The sequence below is a fragment of the Dromaius novaehollandiae genome, chromosome W, assembly GCF_036370855.1.
Source record: "Dromaius novaehollandiae isolate bDroNov1 chromosome W, bDroNov1.hap1, whole genome shotgun sequence".
Lineage (NCBI taxonomy): Eukaryota > Metazoa > Chordata > Aves > Casuariiformes > Dromaiidae > Dromaius > Dromaius novaehollandiae.
In genome coordinates this window covers 68765657-68789045 of record NC_088130.1, presented here as the reverse complement: position 1 = coordinate 68789045, position 23389 = coordinate 68765657, and the positions used below count along the sequence as shown (strand labels likewise).

Here is a 23389-nt window from a genome sequence, read left to right as displayed (position 1 = left end):
ACAACCACCAACAAAACCAGCATTTATTAATTGGTTAAATAAATTTGGTTTATTTTGGCATTAAACAGAAGATAAAACCCTCAATAAAAACTAAAACACTGTCAACATATACATCCTTATACCGGTATGTCTCCTATAGAACATCATCATCACCAATTCCTTCTTCCATCTCTTGGTGGTGGGGGAGGAAGTAAAGAAAAATAGCTTACACTTACCCCAAACTCCTTTTTCTAAATAGCTACATATGTAAGTGTTTGCTATAGGAGAGACAGCTTCTCTCTTTAAAAAAAAAAATATGCTGCTTCTTTTCCACAATCGTCTAATCAAGAACAGCTCAAAGCTCTCTCCCTCCCCACATCTTAGCCCTAACCCCCCCCAAAAAACACAGAAACTCTTAAAGAATTGAGAAACAGATTAACATAGAAATGTGATAAAGAAAGATCATTTTTAAAGAGATAATGCAATCCAAGAAATGACCACATTAAGCAGATTTAGGAGAAACTAGGAAATAAAGAATCATGAGACACTGCCAGACACTAGGTTATTGAAGTTGCTTGGTCAACTATTCAGTACAGGAATGTACCAACTTAATATTTTTAATAGTGAAAAGCAGCCAGATCTTCACTGACACAGGGAACTCTGAACTAATCCTTCCAAGAGTCCCCTTTCTACATAACCACGTCGACCCAACATTTCCTGCAACTCCCACCTTGCAGCCTGTATCCATCTGAATAACTCCTGCAACTTCTACATTAAATAGAAAGAAAGTGTGTCTTTGTGCAGGCAAAATATAAAAGCATCAGTATAATGGAAAAAAAAATCAAAACCCCGCTTCATATGCAATTTTTAGTTTCAAAAAAAAAAAAAAAAAAAAAAGACAAAACAAGAAAACCCCAAAACAGAGATGCCCTGAGCCCAAAACATGGGCCTGCTCACAACCTGGGGTTGTTCACATTTGCTAGCTGCTTCAAAAGACAACGCAAATTTCTGTTTTAGTTTTTAAGCATTGCTCCAAAGGGTTGTCTTGCACTAACAACCTTCGGTAAACTGAATGACACAATATGACCATAGCAGGGAGGAAAAAAAGAAACAGCACCAGATACAGGAGAAATGTATTCCAACTCCCTCGGCTTATACAGAATATTCGATCCTCCTATTCAAGAATTTCTTTTGCTGTTTAGCCATGTCATGAGAATGATCTGGTATTTGTGCAGTCAATGAATCCCTCCCACTTTCTCAGTCAATTTAGTGATAAAAATAAAATTTCTCTCTGCATGTTTCAGGGTACAGAAAGGAACTGCAGAAGTAGATTTCTTCCTGCACTCTGCTACACCATCTGTTGCTATGTAGAGAAAGTCACAAATGCAAATCTAAAATAACTTCACAGGAAGTTACAGTGTGTAAGAACAGGGTAAGTTACTATACAGCACTAAATATTGAGTGTCATTTCACATAACACCCACAGGAAACTTTTCCAAATCAATACACTATGTTCTTTCTCTTTCATGTAAATAAAATAAAATATTTAACCAAAAGGTCATAAATTGTCCTGTAACATACATCTTTACAAATCTATTTTATCACTGGGAAGCAAAAGAAAAGTGATCTTTGTGTTTTATCAAGCAAACACCCCTGAGTAAAGGGGCTGATATCCGCTGTCTTCTCTCTTGCAAGTAAGCACACAGATGCTCAGCATGCCGAAGAACTGAAAAAGAGAGAGCACAAGAGAGATTTAGTTTTGCTACATCTTTCTGTTTCATTCCTCAGATCCAGTAACTAAATGCTAATTAGACTTTTATCATCATAACAAGGACATGCCTTTCATATTAAAAAATACTTCGAAAACGAAGTGATTTTTTTGTCTGTCACATTTGAATACTAGTTCCAACTCATTTCTTTCTTCCCTAGATTCTCCCATTAATTTACACATCCACATTAATTTCTAGGTATCTTACTGTGGGAATAATTTCAGTAAAAGTATGGGACTATTCTGGACTTACAATGTAATTCTATAAAATATTTACGCATATAAGATAGCTATATAAAAGATAGTGCAGAATACGCTATGGTAATCATAGAAGATAATCGCATGAGAAATTGTGGTGGAAGGATTCATCACAGACAAATAATAAAAAGGAAATGTAATGGGAGTATAAAATTGATCATTTTACAGAGGGAGGGAAGTGCTGGAAACTTCTGAGTAATTTAAAACTCAGAGTATGAGATATAATGCAGTAAAAACAATCACCTCTCTCCTCGGGCCAGAACTAAGAAAAGGAAATTTCAGTCAAGTCAAGCCTCCATCCTGAAATGACATCTGAACAGACAGACTTTTGCTTCTTCATTGAGTTCAGCAATGGGATGTGAAACAGCAAGTGTTCTACGCTGGCTCAATTGACCAATATCCTTTCACCAAAAACAGATACTCAAAGGAGAAACTTTTTGCTCTTATTAAATGTTCACCTCTATCAACAAGGAAGAGGTTATAAAACTCGGCAAAAAGGTACAATTAACAATGACAAACCACCGAGCTAAAATGTGTGGGTCGCATCTTCATAAAGCTGCGTACGCATTTCTTGGGTGTGCCAGTTACTAGAAGTTTTACATCAGGACTTCTAAAATCTGTTTTTCACCCACAAGACAACTTGTTTTGATTTCCCACTTCTTTTCATTTATTTCATATCTTGCAATTCTATAGATAAACTAGCTGTTTTCATTCCTGGTCAGATTTGTTGTCCATTTTGATTCCAGGTCTCCAAGTGTAGGACTATGCTATCACAAGCATAGGCTTGTGTCCAAGGACAAACTTTGCAGAGCAATTTTTAAAATCCCAGTTAAGTATGGGCAAGCTTGTTACTGTTTTAATAAAGAATTTTAGACCTGGGCCTTCAAGCACACCTAGCTGGTCGTACTTCCTACCAAACAACCAAGACACCTCTACTTACTTCCCACTCTGAATCCACTACTATTTTTTTGGATCCCTCTCCTTCTCATCATGCAGACAAAAATAAGAAAACTGGACGAAAACAAGGAAGGAATAGAGGATGGGGTCCACTTCACAGCCAGAGAAAGGATGTGGTGGAAGAAAAAGTCAGAGGACATCAAAGAGAAAGCAGTATTATTTTCCATGAGGGAAGAAACAGAAACATTTAGTAGCACCTTTACGATGGCAAATCCCAGGATGACAAGCATAGCATAGCTGAGCACACTCTGCAGCCCAGACTCCAGCTCCTCCGCACAGCCCTGCCAAGAAAGAAAGAAGTGAAAACAACCCAAAAGATAATTCAGCTGGACAGCTTGTCTTTTTTTCTTGAAAAAAACAAAATAGAAAAAGCAGTTTCTGAAAGGAAGCAGGACCTTGCAGAGCCTGTCTAACCAACCACTGCAGACTTGGAGGCTTCCACTCTTGCTTTCCAGACTTGACGGCTCGTCACTCTCCCCTTGCTTGGGGAGATGCGCTGACGAGCTGTGACTCACTAACATTTGCCGCTTCCAGGAATCTCCTCTGGCTCAGGTTGCTTATTGCACAAAGAAGTACCCAAAGCTCAGCGCCATGAAGACCAGCAGTGATCTCGATAAAAGGAAATTTATGGGCTTGTGCCCCAAACTGGAGAATCTGGTATGTAATTTTCCAGATTAAGCGCGGTCAGTCCTAAGTCAGGATCTTCCTTTACTCCAGAACCGTCTGAACGACGACTCACCCACGCGTAGCGCTCTGGCCTAGTCGCGTTGCTGCTGTAGCAGCTCCGAAGGGACGACTGTCATCAACAGGCAGAAGAGGCCAAACATACAGACAGATGCCTGTGAAGACACCTGGTGCTCTCCTTTGGTTGTCTAAGTGCTTTTATAGGATTATGCAAGAAGGAAACATCTAGTGGAAAACACATGGGGAGAAGAGACTTTGGGATTCAAACTGCTGGGAAGAATTGGAAGAAATCATCTCTAAATCCTGCCTAAAATGCTTTCCTCATTGGCTCTGGCTGGTTCAGAGGATGGTCATGGACCGCTGTAACATGGAAACGAGGAACCGTGCCTTTCACCCTCACCTGTGCGTTGAGCTCCTGCGGCTGGTCCAGACTGCCCGTGCAGTTGCTCAGACCTTGTCTGCAGCAGCTCAGGGGGACGCTGTTGTTACCCGTGGAGTTAAACCACTGCGTGGTCGTCCAGTCGCTGTAGTTCTTTACCCCACAGCAGTGAAGCTGCCAGACACAAAATGGTTACACGGATGTGTGAATACACAAGAACAGGAGCGCTAGTGTGGAATTAAACCTCTCTCAGGCACGCTGTGCTTGGGCTGCCTGCAACAGGCAGGGGCGAGGGTTGGTAACCTGTCCATGGAGTCTCATCTTTCATTTTTTCTTCCTAAATTAGGAGGTGCCTAAGGTACCACGGGGCTGACGGCTGTGCTCTGTAAAACAGGAGGCGGATTCAGGCCTCCGCTCCCACTGGACTGGGAAGTTGGGGCATTCGGGCCACCACGGGAGTGGGCCAGAGCAGCGTGGCCTTCTCTGCTGTACAGGCTAGGGAGAAAGAGAGGGGAGGGAAGCGGTTTCAGCAGTTCTCAGCTGCTGCAGGAGAACTGCCAGGGGAAACAGAGGCAGCAAGTCAACATTATCGTTTGTTAGCAGCGCTATCTGCATGGCTATCACCATGAAGGAGACTGATTTAAAAGAAGCAGCAGTACGCTTCAGGGAAACAGCAGTAGATATTACAGATCAACTTCCCTTCCGACATGATTATCACCTTGTCAGTTTATTCACTGTGAAAGACAGTATTTAAGTGAAAGGTTGCAGGATACACCTTTCTGTTGTCTTTCTGTTTTATGGTACAGGATTCTCAGCAGCAGTTATTCATATGCACTCATTTGTCTGATCCCAAGGCCACTTGTGTCAACAAGGTCATTAATTTACATGAACTTCATCTCAGGACCCTGAAGGCCAAGCCTGCACCCCAACTGACATGGAGAATCAGACGCTAAATGCTGCTGCAGAGCAGAGGTCTAGGATGCCGCCATACTGACCCTCTTTCCCTCCCTTCCCAGCCCAAATTCCTTGCTTAATGGCCAACTGATTGATTTCTAAATAATTCTCCGCTGAGCTTGAAGACTTTCTTACCTGTTCTTGCAAGTAATCCACAACAGTAGACTCTGGATTTTTCCCATCATACTTTTGGAAGACTGAACGCATTGTGCCCTGCACGTCAGTTTTTACCTATTTTGAGAGAAAAATATCCATTTTGTGTTAACACAAGGGCTCAGAATATTATCTAAAGGAAACTGCAGAAGATTTCTATCTACAAAGTCAAAAAAAAAAATCAAAGTTTTAGATAAAATCTGGGTAGCTTTTAATCAGAATAATTTCCTGGATACAAGCTGATCTCCCTTGACTTAAGAGCCCTCTTTTGTGAGCATCAACAGCTGTTTAATCCAACTTAGAGTTAGTTGTCATGCCTGCCAGATACTTAATGTATTCCTCATGTTCCTGACAAGGGTCAGTTCATATACCCAGTGGTGACATCCCTGTTCTGCATCCCCACAATAACCACTTGCCCTGCAGATTTCAGAACAGAGGATGAAGGGCAAGAAAGCTGGATGTACTGGAGAGCTATTCTTTTCCTTCTGTGTTAGCACAGAGATGCTAATTCTTACCTTTTCCCTGTAAACAAACCCCAGGACAAAAGCTGATACTTCTGCAATAAAGATAACCAGGATAATGGCCAAGAACTGAAATCCAAAGAGAGAGACCGTAAGGATACACAGCATGTGAATATAATTGTACAATTCCCACCACATGGATTGATAATGTTGAGTAAGTTATCATTATCCACTGTTGCCTCGCCAATTAAAACAGTCTCCAGAAAGTAATTAGAAAAAGGAGATTATCATGCATAGCCATGGCGATAACTGGAGTTCCCCAGATCTTGGACTCCCGAGACAACGGATACCTGGATCATTCCCCAGAGATGGGGAATCCAGGCTGTTCTGCAGGCAGCACCACACTGTTCATCAAAAATTATAAGTGGCTGAGGGTATTAGTCTGCACAAGGCAGTGAAACTCTGATAATTTAGCCTGCACCTCACCCACCATCAATCAGTGCCTCACGGCAGTACGTAGCTCCCATGAAGGAGCGGTGCTTCAGCAATATTTCCAAGTAGCATCTTCACTTGCAGCTCTGCGCACACAACTCGCACCCCAGGCAACAGGCTGCAGAAGAGGACAGGCAAGAACGTGCGGTACTCACCAGCCCCAGCCCAACCCGTGACTCCCGGAGGGTGGCACAGCAGCCGATCAGCCCGATGATGAACATGACTACGGCAACGCAAATAATGATCACCGCTGGCAACAGAGCGTACTTGTCTTGCAGGAAGTTGTCATAACTCTTGTAGGTGTTAATGACATAGCCCCCAACATAGCTAAGACCAGCTGCTGCTGCCTGAAATGCAAGAAAGTTATTTGCAGTTATTTGTTGTCTTCTCAGAAAAATTAATCTGAGCTTTTTTGTAATAGCATAAAGTAATGACTACAGATGCAAAGGTCTAGGTGTGCATTTGAAAATAGCTTCCCATCCGAACTTTAACACAGAGAGGACAAAATCCACTTATAGTGAATCATTCCTCTACTAATGAAATGCCGTTTCAGCCGAGCTGATTCAGGGGCGCCTCTCAGAGGGCCAAGCTCACACTTTCTACCCAGGATCACCTACATCCTACCTAACACTGCATTTGGAGGAATTAATTTCTAAGATGATCACCACAGGGTTGTGGTTTTGCTTTGTTTTGTTCTTTTGAGAAAACCTTATCCTTTAAACTTTCTCAACAGCGTTACTCTTGAACACGTGGAACCTCTGAAAGCCAGGGTGGGATTTAAGCACAAGAGAGGGATTGTTCATTGCTAACCAAGATGACTGGTTTTTGTCTATTCTTGCTCTACTATTTACTCCAGAAGAGGCTGCTTAGACTTTCTTCAGAAAAGGGAGGAGGGGACCAAAAAAGCTGTCATGCAATCAGGTTTTCAAATGTCTCAATAAACCCTTCTTGGGAGCAATTCCCTCTGCAAAATTGGCAGCAGATAAAAGTGATAAGAAACATTCGGTTCAGCTGTGTTTGAAGGCCACCATCAGCCACTAAGACATGCACAACTGTCCCAATCCCAGCAAAACCCAACACTTGCTCATCCTGAAGGAAACAGGTTGCTGCTTCCTCTAAAATCAAACTCCTTGAGAAGGATGTTTTGCCGGTTGAAGTCAACGTAAGAGAACGGTGGATTGGTGACTGATGCCCAATGAGCAGCCATGGAGACTGAAGGCTTTTATCCACAAAACTGGCTACAGCCTTGGAAATGACACCAAAAGGCTCAGCAATGCCCAACCAAAGCCTCGACGGTAGCATTAAAAAACTCCTGAGAGTTGCAGTCAATCCAGCCCCGTGACCCATCAGCCCAAGACTGGGCCTGTGAAAATGGGGGCACTGGCTGTACCCACCTGCTGCAAACTTGAGAGAAAACAGCCTGTTGTCAACAGGCTGCAGCAGGATTTCATCATGCAACCTACGAGCAGTTCCTTACTTCGCTCAGCACTGTACGTTTTAATTAAAGCAAACACTGCCCATACCTAAAAATTACTGGGATGAGATGCGCCAAGTGATGCAACCAGGATCGAGCTAACCCTTAAAGTCATTTATCACGTCTCATGTTAGGATCCTGCTCTATATTTATTTCGGTATTCTTCATCTGAAAGAAAAAGCTATCATCTTCGACTTGCTGCACTAAAAGATATATTTTATTTGAAACAGGTGTTAAGACTAAAAAAGTTAGTCTACAAAGTTCATCCAAGCAAAATCTTTTCTCCAAAGAAGGAAGAAAAAGCATATTCCTGATAGTTTTAGCCAAGTTTGTTTCACGTTTTCATTTTTTGAACAGCAGAGAAACTTGGAGATTCAGAAAGGCCCATGGGGAAACGGTGCGTCCCAGTGTCTTCACCAGCAGAACCAGGAGCACCTTCTTGCAGCAAAGGCAAAGCAGTGGGGCCTTCTGTGCCCTTTCTCCAGGCGATCTCTCTCCAGAAGGCTCTGGTGCTTCGCAGGGAAAAATAAAGCAGCTTCCTGCAGAAAATTTGCTGCCTCTAGCTCGCAACTTTTTGTTTACTCCTGCATACTTTTTAGTGCAGCGTTAATACCCAGAACCTAACGAACATGGCATTTATTAATTCTGAATCGGGTAACAGTCAGCTGGGCCGCAAGATTCATGACTGCAGGTGCAGTGGGTTTTCTTTCCCGCAGAAGTGCTCCGCTCAGTTGGGCCCAGCGCGAGCTCAGGGAACGGCTCAGAATTTGGCCCCTGCTCCCAAATATCCAAGCAGCCACAGCAGGAGCAGAGTTAAGAGTCCTCTGGATTGACTTAACTTCTTCCTAGTTAACACTGTGCTTGGCTAAGACCGTAACATGAATAACGCTGTGGTTACTCTCATACTAGTCCTGCCTTGACTCTAATACCTGACTGCACGTGTCGCTGGGTTTTGAAGCCTTCCTAATAAACAAGGTATGGCTGGAAAGTAATGATATTCTGGCCTCTCCGGTTTTGGGGAAAGTTCAAGTAGGTGAGTGATGGTTCCTCAGCATGTGCCAAGAAATAATCTTCCACCAAGAATACAGAGACAACATGGTGATGCTCCCAGCTACAGCGCTCATATCCCAGCCCGAAGGCGTCACCTCCAGTCTTTGGTCCCTTTGCTGCTGCCATCACTGCAAACCTAACGCAGAGCTGAGTTATGGCTTTAAAAGTTTCAAGCTGGATCAAGTTCTCTGAGGTATTTGCCCCAATACACAAAGGTGGAGCCGGCTGCCGGCCGCACGAAGCCTCCTGTACGTGCATTACTACATGCACGTGCGCTTCCAAGCCAAACGCTTGCATCTAGTCACAGCTACTAATAAGCAGATTTTTCTTGAGGACTTCAGCAGACTTTGGTCGGTGCAGCTGAGCGTTCGGGTTAGGATGTCACCGACTGCTGAGTGCCCATTGCTCCTGCTGAGGGAAAAACGGAAGGGCTGCAAGACCCTCAGAAAGGCTCGCGATGGAGAAAGGCAAAGCTCAGGGGAACGGAGCCGTGGTGACTTTAGCTAGTGCGGGAGAGGCAGGACAGACTGCAAAGCCAGGGTACAAAAAGCACGAACCGTATTTCTGGCAGACACATGAGTCGGCTACGTTCAGAAGCAGCGTCACGTCAAAATGGGCAAAATAAAACAGCCGTGTGACTTAGTTAACGTGCAAAAGTTAATGTGCAAAGTGCAAAGTTAATCTAGTTAGTGTGTCATATTCAGCGAGTTTAAAGCCCTAATGTTTTGTGTCACTCTAGGTCCAGAGCCTTTGCAAGTAGTTCTGTACTTCTGTGGCACAAGGCAGGACCACAAATCCCAAACCCTCTGCTGTGTCATTTAGTCTTATAAGATAGAGACACAGGTGGAGACACACAAAAATCTCCCAGTACTTCCACGGGGTTTCTGCAAGTGATTTAGGTAACAGGTGGGTTCTTTGCTTCTCTACTGTACTTGACGTCCTCTGTTTTCTACCCATTTTTAATGTGCTCAACTCCAAACGCAGAGAAAGCATGCACAGGAGATGCTGAAGACAGATAAACCCTGAGTCCTAGACAATAAGCAAAGCTGTGTTGCTAGTTAAGGGCTACCACAGATTTAAAAAACATTGTGAAGCCAATTCACGGAAGTCCTACAGAGCCAGAACTAGCAAAGCTCACGACAGGAGCTTTGGTCTAGCACTGAGTTCACAGGAGATTCTTCTCCAAATTTTATCAATGCCTCTTGCAAATATGGACAGGCAATTGCACAAGTTTTATTGCAACATTCAGGGCTACCTGCACCCTGGTCAGGCTGGAAATGCTGCCAGCAAGTGGGCTGTTGCCAGAATTTCAGAACTTCTGCTTCCAAGCAGAAAAAGGAAGCATAACAATGTGAAAATAAAAGATACTGGGTAAAGATCTGGCCTAAGGGAAGTTTGGATTTTTCTCCACAAACTTAGGTACCCCCAGGACTTCACCCACGTTTTTGAACTCAAAGCAAAGATTTTGAAGTCTAAACAGAAGGATCACTTTGGAAGCGGAACATGTTTCAGGGAGATACCTGTTCTTGTTTTATTTTTGCAGGTAAGTCCCAGCGGCAAACTAAAAGCCGAGGAGAAAACCATTTCAGAACGTCATCTCCAAGCTTGCCGCCTGAAGCTTGTCCCACACTGAAGGAAAGCTCGAAATCTGGTGGAGGGATTTTCTCTAACATTGCAAAACCTGCCAGCCCATCCCTAAAGCTGAAACAAAACTTCTCCAGAGGAGAAATATGAGAAGACATGTCTCTCTGAGTCAGGAATAGAAAGCGTAAAGGAGACCTGACTTAACAGGTTTCTGTTTAATCTCAAAAAATCTTTCACAGATATAAAGGCTGGTTTAAATAATGAGGAGATCAAATCATTCATTCCTCATTACGAACTCCTCAACGCCTCTTAAATAATCCGTAAGCTTGCCACGATTATTAAAGAAATTAATGGTAGAAGGTGTTACTAATCTTTAGGTTTTTTTAGTCCGCTGCTTGCAAGTTCTCCGATGCACCAAACCGAAGCGCAGAATCGCAGCAAGAATCGAGCACAATATCCTGACGTTACCCCCTTCCGCCCCAAACATCCCCTGGTTGAGTCACCGGCGCTCCACGAGGAGCTTGCGTTTCTTCACAGCACGGATTCCCTTAAGACAAGCCGAAGCGATGAGGCAATGGAATGGAAATTTTGTCAGAAAGCCCCTTTTCACAGCTGAGCAGCAAAGCTGCGATCACCTCCGCTCTCTCGCCCACGAGCGCTTGGAGGGCTTGAGGCCCCGACGCCAGAAATACTTGTTTTTCATATGCCTCTTTTAGAGAGCAGAGCTCTTCAATGATGTGAGTGTGAACAGTGAACGCCTTGCTGGGGTGAGCTAAGAGAAAGCCAAGCGATAACACCCAAGTCTTCCCGAGCAGATTTCTGGCCGGGCTGGGCACGGTTGCCCAGCGAGCCCACACCGCCCATGCACAGAGGTGATGCTCCTCCGCAGCGACACACATAACCAGCTTCAAAGCAATGATTTGGTAGTGTATTTATTTTTAAAAGGTGCAGCAAGAGTTTTGCATAAAGTCCTACTGCCCTCCTACGCACTGCCAGAAGGGGAGTTTGCTGGTGACCGGGACTTTCTGCCCTTCCAGAGAGCAAAACAGATACCTATGGCCAGGCAGATACCTCACCCTCCACCTCCTCCGTGCCCTCGCTGTCGTACACACCCTTAAACTCCCCCCATATAAATCCTCCGAAAAGAAACAGAAAACAATAAAAAAAGGAATATTTGCATCTCTATTGCCACTCTTCCGTAACTCGGCTTCGTGCAGGGCAGCCCGCGACCCAGCTCATCCCCTGAACGCAGCGGGAGGCTCCCAGGGCACCGGGCGGGCATCCCTGCCGCAGGAGCACGTCCCCGTCTGCCGCGGCTCCCGGCCCTCCACGGCGCAATTTTAAAATGAGTAATTAAAAAAAAAAAACACTAAACAGGCTTTTTATGTTCCCCCAGACTTTCAAGAAGCACCAAACCTGCGGGCCGCGGCCGAGCCATCCCGAACCGTCAGCAGCTCCCGGAGAGATTTACCGCTGCTCTTCCGCCAGGTTAGCCATCACGCCCAAACCTTTGGACCACCGCCCCTTCGTGTAAAGCACACTGATGGGCCATCACCGATAAAATTGAACCCAGCCCAGTGGTGCAGAGCCACGAGAGGCTCTTCAAAGCACACGAAACAACCAGCCACGCTGCACAACGAAGGGGCATGCTCGAGCTTGCCTTCGAAACACGCCGCTGCGTAGCTCGGCTGGTACACGAGGAAGCACTTGCTTTTCCTTTTTTGTCCTCAAATAAAAACACTGAGCAGCAGCAGCAGGTGATGAAAAGCCACGGCTCTCTTTCGGGAAAAAGGCAAAACAAAATGAAAAGCAACATTGACTTGTGGTTTTTCACATGCTGCCAAGCCTCGCGCTCAAGGGGGGGTTTTGGTTTTAATGGTTTTGTTTCAAAGTTGCACTAAATAACTTTCTCCTTGGAGTTCTCCAGGTTTGTCTTGCTGGCTGTTGCTCCCTAAGCTTAACTCGTTTTTGTCCCCTCCTAAAAACCAGCCCGTATCACCCGAAGGGCAGTGCCGGAGACGCTGCCCACCGGGAACGGCTTTGCAGAGCACGGCTAGAAACCCTGCCGAGATTCCCTGAGCCTTCCTGGCGATGCGCCGGGCGCCTTGGCCTTAGCACGTTGCTCTCTCCAAAATCCCAGCACGTCAGGAGGCTGTTTTTATCCTTGGAAGGTGACAAAACACAGGAGCCCTTAGGCTGCCTCTCCCGTCAGTGCAAGCCGGCTGCAGGGTCCCCGGGAGGCATCGGTGCCCTCGACGCATCCGGCAACGGCAGCAGGGAAAGCGCTGCAGCTCCCTCCTCTCTCATTCCCAGCTCTTTTTCCCCTGCAGATAAAGACACGGACCGCGGAGCCGGCGGCGGCTGCGAGCGTCGCTTGGGCCGGGCACGGCGGGTTTATCAGCCACTGACCAGCCCGTTTTGATCTGAACCACCAGCCGGGACACGAAACACCCTCCAGCTCAGTGTTTAGCTTCAGAGGCGCCCTGTTTCCTTACTCAGCCGCTCTGGCTCAGCCACGGGATCCGGTGACCTTTAGCTCACTAGCTGCAAACCTAAGAGCAAAGCTGTTCACCTAAAACACAGCGAAGCTGATCCTCACGCTGGGGGAAACGTCTCGCGGCTGGCGAGCGGGCCGGTATCTCGCTGCTCTGTGGGGAAACGTTGCTTTGCAGCGGATGCAGCCGAAGCAGCGGTGCCTGCGGTGCCTCTGCCGCGGGGCCGCGAGAGAAGGAACGGCAGGAAAGCCCGGACGGAGGGGAGCAGGATGGAGGGAAGGTGAGGAACCGGTCACGGGTCTCCTGACTCCCTGACCTGCAATGACTCTTCGGAGAATACTTCCTTCCTTAAAAATAAATGTGTCTCTATTAGCAACAACCTCCAGTATGGCCTTTGCCATTCGCTATGGTTTTAATCCCATCTGGAATTAAAAATTCTCCTTATCTGAGAATTTTTTATTTTTATTTAAGTATCCCTCTGGTTTGCCACCGACTGAGTCTTCAGGGCCAGCCAAACCGCCTGTCAGTGGTGAGAGTGATTTCAAACCATCGATGAATGCAGGAACTGACACATTTATCCCTCCCAGTTATTAAAAATAATTAGAGAGTGACACCACATCAATACTGTGATCGCTTGACCTTCCAGCATGCCGCCAGAGACCACTCAGCAAACCACCAAGAGGCTGAAAACAAGCGGATTTTAGTCTCGGATGCACCAAGAAAGGATAGATTAAGCACAAACAGAGCTGACAAATATTCCAGGACTTCCAGACCAGTGCAAGTATCTCCTCAAAGCAGAGAGGAGACTAGGACCCCAAAACGCACTTGACCTGTGCTCCTTGGAAAGTCATGGGCCACAGATCCAAAGATATGGGGAAATACCACCCGATGTAGGGGGCCTGGAGGGGTGGAGAAGGGAGATGGGGTAGCTGGCCACGGAGAGCTTTGCAGCCCTGGGCTATGAGCAACGACCAGAGAGGCAAGGCAAAGCCACCTCTCCGCTCTCCAACGAAGGGATGACTCCAGCAAACATCTGGAGTCATATTTTGGCCCAAAATTGTAGTCCACAGCTTTTGTTTTGTTTGCAGAACCCAGCTTGGTTTTGTGAAGAGTCAACAAAGCTACAGAACTGGCAGATCAAGAAACCCCGTGTTTGTCACTAAAGCACGTAGGCGCTGGCAGTCACCGAGCCGTGACTATCCGCACGGGAAAGCTGGCCCCTCGGAGCACTAACGTTGCGTGTTTTTCTACTACAGGCAAAGGTAATCGGACCTCACAGCGCAGTAGGAAGTTGTGCAGGAAAAAGAAGGAGAAATAACCCAGTGAGCATTGCCTTAGCCTCTGCCCGGCTGCGGGAGCCCCTCACCGTCCTCTCCCGTCCTCTCTCCAAGTGGGATGGAAGAGGAGGAGGAGTGGGAGCAGGACAGACCAGGGCAGGAAGGCACATGCTGCCGGATTTGCTCCTCCGCTTGCACATCGCAGGATCCACCTTCTCTTCCCATCCCCTTTTCCTGAATCGGAAGCCGGCACCTGGCTCCAAATATGCATCTCCCACCTAATGCAGCCAGGAGGGAGGTGCACAGACTACGCTTTGTATCCTGGACTGGAAGAAAGCAGGCAGCACCTCCCGTTTAAACTCAGAGAAAGCCGAGGTAGCTTGCCGACACCAGATATCCGCCTTTTTGGTAGCTGCAGGTAAGCAAGACGAATTGCTGCTAATTGCGAGCGTGGAGAGCAACACGAGCAGGCCCTGCTGTGCAGGGAAATGAAAATACAGAAGTGCTCAGAAAACCCATCTTCTGGAGTCTGAGTGCTGCTCTGGCAAATTCTCCCTCTGTACAGCAAGGGAGGAGAAAAATAAACACCGTGACTCAAAGCCCTTGCCACTCCCCAGCAGCAGTGAGGTGATATTCCCGCAATTATCCCGACAGCATCACCTGCTCTGGCAGACAAACACGTCAGCTGGCCAAAAAAACTCTGGATAAAGCGGCCAGAGCAACGTGACTGCCCTCCATCCCGCCCGGGCAGCTCTGCCAGCCCCGCCACAGCGCACCATCGCCTGCTCCAGCCACTCGGAGCGGGAGCGAGGGACCAGCTGGGGAGAGCAAAGTCTGGCTTTATCGCTCGCAGGTCTCCCCCTGCCAGGGAATAACCCGCGGGAACAACCCTGGGCTGCTGCCCTGGACAAGGCGGCTTCTGCGGACGGTCAGCAGATCAAATTCTGCTCTCTCGAATCCAGATTACACCCAAGTCTCGGAGCAGGAAACCATCTGGTTTTTAAATTCCTCATTTCTTCCCTTGGGCAGGCCAGTGAATCCCAGCATTTCACTTCTCCCCTTCCAGCAGAGCCAGTGTCGTCACGTCCCGCCCAGGCAAGGCTCGCTCACGGCACCACTGCCAAGCGTAGTAAAGACACCGCAGTCCCACCAGACCCTTCCTCCTCCTCCTTTAGGCTGCCCAGGTTAAATCGGTGTCCTCAGTCTTTGTCTAGAATTGGCCAACACCCATCTACCAAAATAATTGCATACTTAAATCTAATTAGCAGGCGCTAAAAAATGAAGGGGGCAGAAGGAAGCAGATCCAGCACGCCTGGAAGCACAGCACTTGGTAACTCCGGTTAAAACTCCTTCGGTGGAGCCCTGCTCCCGGAGGTCCTGCGCTCCGGCCCTCACCTCTCCCTTCTCTGCAGCTCTGCCGCCGGTAAGGTGCTGAGCACCGCACAGCTCGGCAGGCAAGAGAGGAACTGCTTGTTCACCTCGCTTAGGAAGCCCTTATTTATTGCACACGTGTTTCTCTTTACTCCTGTACTCTGATAGCGATCTGAGATCCAAAAGAGGATTTATGGCTTTTTTATTTTATGGCATTGCTAAGCAATAACCTCTGTCAAAGCACCGTAACTGCACTAACTGCTGAACAGACAGAAGATGACTTATTTTCCATAATCATTTCCAAGCCGGGCAAGATTTGCAGCACGCGATGCCTATGCATGACTTACTGCTCAGAGAAAAACCCAAGTGCTCTTTGTAAATCTGGTGTTTTGATAAAGATCTAGAGCCTGGTAGAGGAGTGTAAGAGCCAGCTCCTTCCTCCCCGCCTCGCCGAAACCTGCACTCCAGCTTCGGCGGTTCTGCGGCAGGAATGCAGCTACCACACTACGCTAATGGTCGCCGGAGCATCGAAATGCCACGGGCCTTCAGGGCACGTTGCCTAGAAGAAAACCAAGGCCTGATCTGGGTCAGCCCAAATCCAGGGGTTACAAACATGCAGAATAATTACTGATTATCCATGGAGCTGGATGATCTAACGGCTCCAGTCGAGATGAGAGAGTTCCCCTACGACAGAAGAAAAGCTACCAGAAACATTTCTAGAAGGCCATAAAGCTGTTGTTTGGTTTAAAAAACAAAATAAAGCCAAGCACTAGCAATGATGTAAATTTGCGGTGCGCCTGACCCATGTAATTCCTGGCTGCAGCTCGTGGGATTGCCCCATACCCGCGCTGAGGTGCTCCAATGTTCCTCTCCAAGTATTTTGAATAACACCACGTGACAAATGTACGCTGTCAGCTCACATTACTTTGCATACAGAAAAAAATGCACCCCCTTGCGCCGTTTGGGCTATTGATATGAAAGTTATTTGGGAAACACATGGCAATAAATTGCAATAAACACCTACAAAGGAGGCACAGCACTAGAGCGGGGTGAGCCCCTCACTGCAACCACCGTCCAGTGGCAAGCCCATTTCCACAACACCGGACACAACACCCCCCACGAACATGGATTTAACCCAAGCTGTAGATTTTTTCCCTCAATTTCCTTTTTTTTTTTTCCTTCCACCTCCACTACGGAGCAGGACTGCCGAGCCCTGCTTGGTGGGACTCCCAGGCGAGCAGCAGAGCAGGTCTGTGCTCCTGCAGAGTCCTCGCCTTGGCTGCAGGGCTCTTGACCCTCACTCTCAAGCCTGTTGAAAGTGTTATGTTTAAAATGCTGCTTGAAAACCCTCGATGTGTTGCAAAGCACCCGTGAAAGCATGAAGGACCCTACTGATCCATGACATGAGGTTTAACCTCACCCCCTGCCCAAGATCTGCATGTTATCCCCCGGCTCGTGGTGGTGGTAGCACAGCAGCATCCTCGAATCCAAGGGGAAGAAAAACACCGTCAAACCGCAAATCTGTAAATCCCCTTTGGATCTCAGGGGAAGAAATACACTGTAAAACCCCAAATCCGTAAATCCCCTTTGAATCCAAGGAGAAGAAATACACTCAGCGCTGCAAATCCCAAAGCCTTGAAGTCAAAGGAGCATCCGTCACCCCTCTGGTGGCACTCGTCCAACTCAAGCTCCGGTCCCCAGCGAGCGCCAAAGCGAAAACGAAAGTTTTCATCACTTCACAGAAATAATTCTCCCTCGCTTCTGCCCCCCTCGAGCACCCCAGGACCCGCACGGCCCCGCGCCTCTGCCTGGGACACCCCAGCTGCTCGGCTCCCCCCATCCTCCAGCCCTCCTCCGGCCACCCGCTTGTCCCTTTCCACCTATTTACCAGCGGATTATGCAAACTTCCCCAAGCAGTGGAAAAAGTCCAAGGCTAATTTTAACAGAATAACGGTGACCGGGTGCCCACAGTCACAGTCACATGAGGGTGCCCTTCCACGAGCCTGCCCAAAGCCCGCTCCCCCGGCCCCACCGTGCTGAAAATAACCGTTTCTTGGGGAGTCCTGGGGGGGGTAAGATTAATTCTGGCATCTCTGGGTATCCGAGACCTGACGGCGTGGGAACACCAAGGAAAACAGGTCCTCTGCAGCAGCAGCACCCTGCACGCAGGCAGGTTTAACTCGAATTTGGAGTTCAAGTCTGAGCAACACCCTCAAAAGTAGCAGAGGATCAGACCAAAAAGTACATAACCCAAAAGCGACGTAACCCAAAAAGTGCATAACATGACGCACTTTCTGATTGCTTCTAAGTTATTACTGAGGAGTGATTTGGAAGGATGAAGACCCGCCTGCACCGCGCTGCGGGACGCCCCGCCGGCCCCCGCCCGCGGCCCCGCACGGTACCCAGAAGGCGATGCTCAGCAGCACCAGCACCGTCTTGGAGGTGATCACGCCGCAGTCCATGTCGCGGGTCGCGCCGGCTCTGCGGCGACCGGCCGGGCGGGCAAGGCGCTGGGTGCTGCCTGGGGCCGCCCCGCACCGCGCAGGATCCGCCCCGCGCCCGCCCTGCACCCGCGGACGCTGCCCCGGAGCGTAGCACCGCGTGGGAGCATGGAGCCTAACAGCAGAGCAAATCATTTCCTCCGCCTTTTTTTTTTTTTTTTTTTTTTTTTTGCATTTATTTCCCCGCTGGAAGCTCAGCCCTGTTTCGTGCAACGCTTCTGCTGCCGCTCGGAGATTCCCATCCCCAGCCGCCGTCCCGCACGGCTGCCGCGCGGCTGCGTGTCCCCCTCTGTCCGAGCAGCTTTTCTTTCGTTTGGATCAGAAGCCGTAACGTTTGGTAGGAAAATTATTATATCATGATGTAGTTCACAGGCTGAGACTCGGCGCACGACATGCAGCCTGAAAGCCACGAGAGTACTCTGGAAATTTGGCTCCTCTCCTTTCCGCCGCAGGAACTCCAAAGAGAGTCTAAAACTTCTGTGTGTCTTCAACTATCAATACATTAAAAATAAGAGTCTTTTCTAGTGTTTGCACCAAAAATTTCACTGATTTTGGCAGGTACCACAGAAGGTTATGTTTTTGAGCTGGAAATAAACTTTACTTCACTAAAACGTGTGACAATTAAATTGTGGAAGTGGGGACAAAGACGTAACTGTCAAAATGACACGGTTGCTGCCTTGCAGCGTCCCTCTGACAGCCCGTCGGGCTGCTTCGCTGTCCGGAGGTTTTTCCTCGTGTCCAGCTTGAATTTTCCTTGCTACACCATTTTTTCCAGATCTGATTCTCTCCCGTTGAGCCCCATCTTTCCTGAAAACCCTAAAAAGGGACAGTGTGATCCCCGGAGGTGGGACCCACGGCGCGGGCGTGCGTGGCTGCTTCTGCAGCGCCCCGGCGTTGCTGATTCATTTCCAGCTCATGATCGTTTCTTGCTCTACATGGGTTTCTGCAGAACCGCTTCCTAGCCTGCTCTCCTCCTCCGCGGTTTGGTGATTAATCCTGCTGGTGTGTGTGACCTCGTCCTCACTGCACCAAATCCTGGTTTTCAGACCTTTCCTCCAAATGCTCGGGGCTTTTGGAAACTCTTCCTACCCCTGGCTCTAGCTCTGGCCCTCCCCAGCCTCACGCACCCTCCGGATTTACCAAAGATACTCCTTATTCCGTCACCCAGGTTGGGAACGGGATCGCTGCCGCCAGCCCACGGAGACCCGTGCCCAAGCCCAGACGACGGGGAACCTCCCGGCCGGAGAACGAGCCCCGTCCCTGCTGGGTTGGCTGCTGCGGGGACAGCCGCAAAGTACAGCTTCCCACTTCTACACCCCGCCGCGGGTGTTTTCAGCGAGCCGTGTTTCCCAGCAAATTTTCAAGACGGTCACATGAGGCTGTGCTAAAAGCCTTGTCATATGACGTTTATTGATTCTTTCCCCACGAGGCCTGTTACCCACCACGGAAGGAAACGAGACTGAAGTGAAACCATTTGTCCGTGACGAATCTTTGTTAGCTGTTAATTCATTTCCCTATGTTCTTCTAGTTGCTTATGAATGATTTTCCAAGTACTTATTCCATGTTTTTTGTTGTTGTTCTTGAAGAACTAAAGTTAATTTAACTGGTTTGTAATTTCCAAGCCCTTTTTTTAAAAAAGGGACCTATACTGACCCCTTTTCAGTCTTCCAGCACATCCCCTATCTCCCCAATAGTCTCATTGCGAACAGCTCTGAGACCGCTGCAAGCAGTTTTGAAGTGTGCCAGGATAAAGCACACCAAAGAAAGTTCACGTAAGAACTGTGAATTTGTGTAATTGTGGGGTAACCTCTCCTTTCCTCATCCGATGCTTGAATTTAACCCTTGACCACCGCTTTGCGTGGTGTCGGCTGCCTGCATGCTGTCCCGATCCAGTATCGGGAGGGTTTCGTTACGATCCCAAGGACGAGATTAAGATGCTAAAGCCGGTCAAATATCGTACAACCTTTTGACTTTATTTTCCACGAAGTGGGGAGAAAAGGAAGAAGCTAGCTACCACCACTCCGCATCCGATGATGTTCTGCTGACTCCGTTCGAATTACAGCTCGAGCTGGGTGCCTCCGAAGAGGGACCCCCAGCAAAGAAATCCTGGGCTTGTTCGGGGTTATGGTTTGCTTGCACCTTACGTACCAAGAAATGTTTAAGGCAAAAGTTCACTCATCTGTCCGCCACGCATGCGACTGACGTTTTGGTGACTCGTGGTGCAAGGTCACGGCTGCAACGCAAGCAGCGCGGGTGGAAGACCAGCCATGTGAGGGGGACGCAAAAGCAGCTTTAGCATTGTATGATTTTATTTCTCAAGGCCATTTAAGAACTTCGATCTCTAAGATATTCGTGTAAAAATAATGGAAAGGAAAATTTACAGTCAGCAAAGACAGCTCTGTAGGTAAAACCACTGAAATTTTACGGAGATCACTGATTTAGCAAAAAGCGAAGACTGAAAAAGTCAAACGCAGAAGAGCCTGTCGAATTCTTTCAGTTCCTCCTTAACTACTCCAGCTGGCTTTACGGACTCGGCTCTTGGCCCACTTGTGAAAAAATAAAGTTTTCTCAGCAGCAATTACTCACATTTTCTCATTTTTACAATAGGGAAGTTATTCCTACGCCGAGTTTAATTAGCAAGCCAAGGACTCTGCGTACGGACAAACGCTGGCTTCCCGTCGAGCGCCAGGACCCGGTGCCCCACAACAGCTGCATTCGTCGGTGCATCCACGCGTAAGAGTTTGCTTTTTAAACCTTTACCACTTCACTATTCATAGAATTTGATTTCTTTCATACGTCTGTGCTGTCCTGAGCAGATACGATAGATAACATTGCTCAGATAAATCCAATAGCTGTTACTGCGGCGCGTTCAAGAGCGTCTCACACTCAGCTGTGGTCATTTGACAGTGATTTGCCGTGAGGGGAACGTGGACCAAAATACTAGTCTTATCCCACTCGCTGACACGGTGACCAAGGACAGATAGGTAGCAAAAAAGGGTAAAAAAGAGCGTTTATCTGATGGAGCCTTTCTCAGAAGCAGCCAGGGAAGGACTCCAACCTTTGCACCGCTGCATTTAAAGCACAACAACCAAGCGTGACCGGTGCACACAGCTGACACCACCATCCACGGCCAAATGCAGATCTGTCCCATCAGCTGCCCGGTTCCTTTACCCAGTCAGTAAGTTCACAGACCTCTTTTCAACCCCTAACATTTGAAGGCCAGCCAGCTCCTGGGCTGCAACTCACAGCTTCTCCTTAGCCCTCACAGGAAGCTCAGGATTATTAAACATTAAGAATTACTTTTCTCCAAATGACGTCCCGACGCTAGAAGCTTGAGCCCATGTGATTCCATGGGGGGAAGCACAGAGAGACACATGTTTCCAACAGAAACCAGTGCTTTCTTAAAAATAACCCAGAAGAATAATCAACACTAGTTACAGCTGCGTAATTAAACATTTCGGAACTCTTAGGCTGCCCACTTACTATCAACACAAATTGCTGGATTAATCACAAAGGTGAGAGATGAGAGCCGTGATATAGGTCTCTGGTTTGTCAGGGGAAATCGTGGACATTCCTGCCACGGCTGCGGCTGCATGGCCCTGTGTCAAGACGTGTGGTCTGGGCTGGCAAGTATTGATTGTAACCCCGAGTGAAAGAAAGGCTTCATTCTTCATCCGTGGCTGAAATTTGTAGGCTAGTAAAGTTCTGATCTCTGCTACTCATGTACTGCATGTCAACGGAGACATGTTTATGTGACACTCTCATATCTCTGTTTCTGACTCATTTTGAATGTTCAGTCAGTCATGTGGATCTGGTCAGACAGCAATTCCTCCAAAAAAATGAATGAAAGCACCCAGAAGACACAAGAAGGAGGAGTCATGATTTCCTTAAGTGTGTATTTCAAAGAGGACCTGAAGCCACTGGCATGGAGGATGAAAAGGGAGCATGACAGGAGGAATCTGGGATGGTTTGAAGTGGGATGGGTAAGGAAACCCCAAGGAAATTCAGAACTGGAGAAGAACTCTGAACTTCTCAGGGTCCCAGCCTGGGAATCCCAGAGCACATGCGAGATGGGAAGGACTTCTGATCCTGTAGAAGGAAGGGAACTGATGTGTTCAAGTGCTGGCCCATGCAGCCAACCGCAATACCACACAAAAGGAATAGAGACCCACTGTAGGGTACATTTTGTCTTTTATGAGGATGGGGATGACTTTGATTCATTCAAAATTCTTTAACTATTCTACTGGAGAGATTAGAAGTGAAAGGTTAGAAGTGAAAGGTTTCCTTTGTACAAAAAAAAAAAAAAAAAAAAAAAAAAAAAAAAAAAAGAGGAGTTGTTCATCCGTTGATATCAGTCAACCCCATTTACTTCCTGTAGGAGCAGAAAGGCCCTACTGTCCTTGGCTGGATTTTCCTTTCTAGCACAGAAAGGTGCCAGCTAAAGACAAGACCACAGATTTTGCTCTTAAAAAGAGGCTCTGTGTTCCAAGTTGCTTTAAATCATCACATGGTGCTGTCCTGTCCTCCACTCACTCCAGACTAAGCCTTCCCACCCCTTCCCTCATGCCTACGTTAGCATTCCTGCAGCTGAGCCAAGGCAGATCAAGACCACGGAGCCAAGTAATCCCATTATTAGGGTTTAGCTGCATGAGCTACATCTTTGTGCTGATCTGTCTGAGTGGCAAGAGAAAGGAGAGAGGTGATGCCATCCATTTTTGTAGCTGTCTGCACCTGAGTGGGTTTAAAGCGGTTTGAAAATCTTGACCCACAACTAAAGTTTTTTGATTTTGTGCAGCTGTTTATACCTGAGTGTAAAATGTGGCTTTTTCCCGGAAAGTTGTTTGGCTCTTCCTAAAAGAAAGGCATCAGGAAGCAGAATTCATGTTCAGTTCAGGAAGGCTTCAGTGCCTTTGACAGATTTTAATGCTTTCAGAAAGGGGTTGGATTGAGAGTTGCCAGAGGACATATGGAAAGGGTGAGAATGTCTCTCAGGATCTTCTTCTCACAGGACTTACCTACATTTTTTTGGCTGCATTTCTACTTCTTCTATAGGAATGTAGCTACTTTAAAAGTCCCCCCAGCATCCCCTGTTGGTAGGACTTGTATAAATGGTTATATTTTTACTACTTTGTTGGAACAAATCCCCAAAATAATGACTGTTCTGATTTGACAAGGCACACTGGCAGTGCCATCCAGATTTAAAACTGGGATGGTTCCTCGTGGAACTGAACCCCCCCCCCCCCAAAAAAAAAAAAAAAAAAAACAATAAAAACAAGTCATGCTGTTTAGGCAAACCTAGGAGCAGATAGTAAGGGAGGAACTTTTGGAAGTTTTTTTAAATTTCCAGCAGATGAGCTGCAGCACATTTGTATACCAGATTTTGTACTTAAGATTGTGTAAGCATTAAGACCAAGGCAACATTTCCTATTAAACACCACATAAAATATTAGGCAAGACTATAATCTATCTTTCTTTCTATCAAGAAACTCAACCCTTCCAGCACTTGAATGCTAGGATTTTCACTTTGGCAAAAACCTGTAGTTCTCTGCAGC

At 47.4% G+C, this 23389-nt stretch overlaps 1 protein-coding gene across 1 annotated transcript; it reads right to left on the bottom strand.

Annotated features, from left to right (window-relative positions):
* Positions 1-22: 22 nt before the first annotated feature.
* LOC112994451 (tetraspanin-36-like) lies at positions 23-17934 on the bottom strand. The gene is made up of 7 exons (XM_026118799.2): positions 17739-17934; positions 6241-6432; positions 5648-5722; positions 5115-5210; positions 4047-4199; positions 3160-3243; positions 23-1705 (listed from the first exon to the last, which is right to left on the bottom strand). The coding sequence occupies exons 1-7, from the start codon at positions 17796-17798 to the stop codon at positions 1619-1621; spliced, it is 747 nt and encodes a 248-aa protein (XP_025974584.1). The 5' UTR covers positions 17799-17934; the 3' UTR covers positions 23-1618.
* Positions 17935-23389: the final 5455 nt, after the last annotated feature.